This window comes from Populus nigra, chromosome 6 (assembly GCF_951802175.1).
Source record: "Populus nigra chromosome 6, ddPopNigr1.1, whole genome shotgun sequence".
NCBI classification, from domain to species: domain Eukaryota; kingdom Viridiplantae; phylum Streptophyta; class Magnoliopsida; order Malpighiales; family Salicaceae; genus Populus; species Populus nigra.
In genome coordinates this window covers 21264377-21266790 of record NC_084857.1, presented here as the reverse complement: position 1 = coordinate 21266790, position 2414 = coordinate 21264377, and the positions used below count along the sequence as shown (strand labels likewise).

The following is a 2414-nucleotide window of genomic DNA, read 5'->3' as shown; positions in this document are numbered from 1 at the left end:
GTTGAGGCTTCTTTCAAGGGAAAATTGAAAATCTTTTTTTTGGTTGTCGCGTCATTCCCAAATAATATTTCAGATTAAATTCCTTGCAGTTTTTTTATCTTATATTAGAAATGAATGAATTGTATTGCTACCAATAATATTTTTGATACTGATCTCATACAGATTTTTTATCCTTATATTAAAGGTGAGTAATAGGTAAATTACTATATCTAATAATATTTTTGGTATTAACTCTTTTGTAGGTTTTTTTATCCTTTATATCAAAAGTAATAATATATGTTTTTTTTTTCCTCAAATAAGTTTTTAATATTTTTTAAATTAAGGCCAAAATCCTTTAGAATTTTACAAACTTGTTGTGAAATCCATGTAATAGTTTTTAAAACATGCTAAAGTATTGAATTTTTTTATTATAAAATTGCTCAAATATTTTTTGAGGATTTTTGGCTATATACCAAATAACTTCTTTTATTTTTTTAAAAACAAATATTATTTTTTAGATGATTTATTTGGCAAAACCCTTTTTTTTATTTATGTAAAACTACCAAAATAAGCTTAAGGATGTTTTTTCTAAACACACCTTTAAGCCAAAAATTCCTTTATCAAAAAGGTTGAAAACCAAAGAGGGCCTTGCACATCTAACTCGAATTTGACAAAATCGGGTTGACCTGAAATCTTTAATTCGACCATAAATCAATCCGAAGATCACTAGTTTGACCCGAAAAAACAAACCAAAACTCAAAACAGATTAAACTTGCAAAAAACATAAAAACACAAGTTTTTTGTTTGTAAAAAATGAATCAAAAGCTCAAAAACTTAATAACAAAAAGAACATTCAAAGCAAACACAACAATGTGAATTTCAAATCTGACCATATACAACGAAATCAAAGGTATAGGCATGATGAGAATCATTCACTGAATCATAATCAAGCTTCCAACATCAACAATTATCACTTAATAATTATGTTTCAGTGTAAAAACAAAGCTTTAGGATTAAAATAGTTATTGAAGCAAACTAATATAGATTATTAATTAATCAAGTCTCCTGAAGTGTCTAGTGCAAAGAAATGGACCAAAACTGTTTTAGAATACTTGGACATGTAATCTCATTTTAGCTTGACAACTTGAATTTGATTTTAAAGATTTAATTAGTAGTTTTAATTGAAGTTATCCATAGAGTAGACTATTTGTGTGGGTTTTGTTCAATTTTATATATGGTGTTTATTTTCAAGTTGTCAAGTTCACCATTTAATACACGATAAATGAATACAATGATAGTCGTTTCAAAAAAGTATAGTTTATTTATTTAAATTTAAGATATTTAAAATTTTAAGTTCATTGATGTAAAACACTTTTGTGGGATAAATCAAGTAAGCAAGAGGCAAGAGCTCAAAACCTACACGACAACTCTTTGCTAAAGGACTATAATTTCTAGTTTTGTCGGAAATCAGCACGAGTAAAACACTATAATTTATATTTTTGTGGATATTTTTAATTAATTCTAACAAATAATCCATATGCTTGCTCCATATAAATATATGCTCTCCATGCGTTGTTTCAACACAAGATCAACAAGACACATATTGAGATAACTAATACTCATATTCAACAAATATGAAGATCACTGAAGTTCTTGGGCTCTCGTTCCTTCTCTTTGCCTTCATAGGAACTTCATTTCCTGAGGCCGTTCATGCCAAAGATGCTGCAGCAGTGCTCGATGTCTTCGGTCATGAGGTGCAAGCTGGTGCTCGTTATTTAATCGTAGCCCCCTCGACTGACAATACAACAACTCTTGCAGTCACTATCAATGGCCAGGTCTTATGCAATTCAGATGTTATACTTTCCACATTGAACGAGAGCCTCCCAATAACATTTTCACCAGTTATACAATCCACCGATAGTGTCATCCGCGAAGGAACTCATCTAAATGTGAACTTTGCAGGGCCAGGTGCCATGTGCTTAATGGGAGGCGTGACACCCATGTGGAAAATCCGATTCAGTACAACACTGAAAGGATACATTGTGACCACTGGAGGTGTTGATAGATTGAATCGGTTTGAGATCACCAAGTATGAAGGTGATAATAGTTTTTATCAGCTTTCTTTTTGTCCAATGTCCGAACCCTTCTGTGAATGCTCATGCATCCCAGTTGGCGTCAACGGTGACAAGAACTTGGTTCCTGGTGCCGGCCCTCTTCTTGTTATGTTTGAACCAGATGAATAGAGAGCACCAAAAATCGAGAATAAAATGGTGTCAGAATGATATTGAGGGAAGTCGATTGCCTATTATCATGTTTGAACCAGAACTATTATCTACTGCAATCCTGTATGAAGGATCTCGACTGCCTACTATCATGTGGTGGGCATAAATAAATCTTAAATAAATAAGAAGCTTTTTAGCTTTGGCTTTTCCTTA

At 31.8% G+C, this 2414-nt stretch overlaps 1 protein-coding gene across 1 annotated transcript; it reads left to right on the top strand.

Moving 5' to 3' along the window:
* Positions 1 to 1545: 1545 nt before the first annotated feature.
* LOC133695685 (wound-responsive protein GWIN3-like) lies at positions 1546 to 2414 on the top strand. The gene has a single exon (XM_062117610.1). The coding sequence runs from the start codon at positions 1614 to 1616 to the stop codon at positions 2220 to 2222; it is 609 nt and encodes a 202-aa protein (XP_061973594.1). The 5' UTR covers positions 1546 to 1613; the 3' UTR covers positions 2223 to 2414.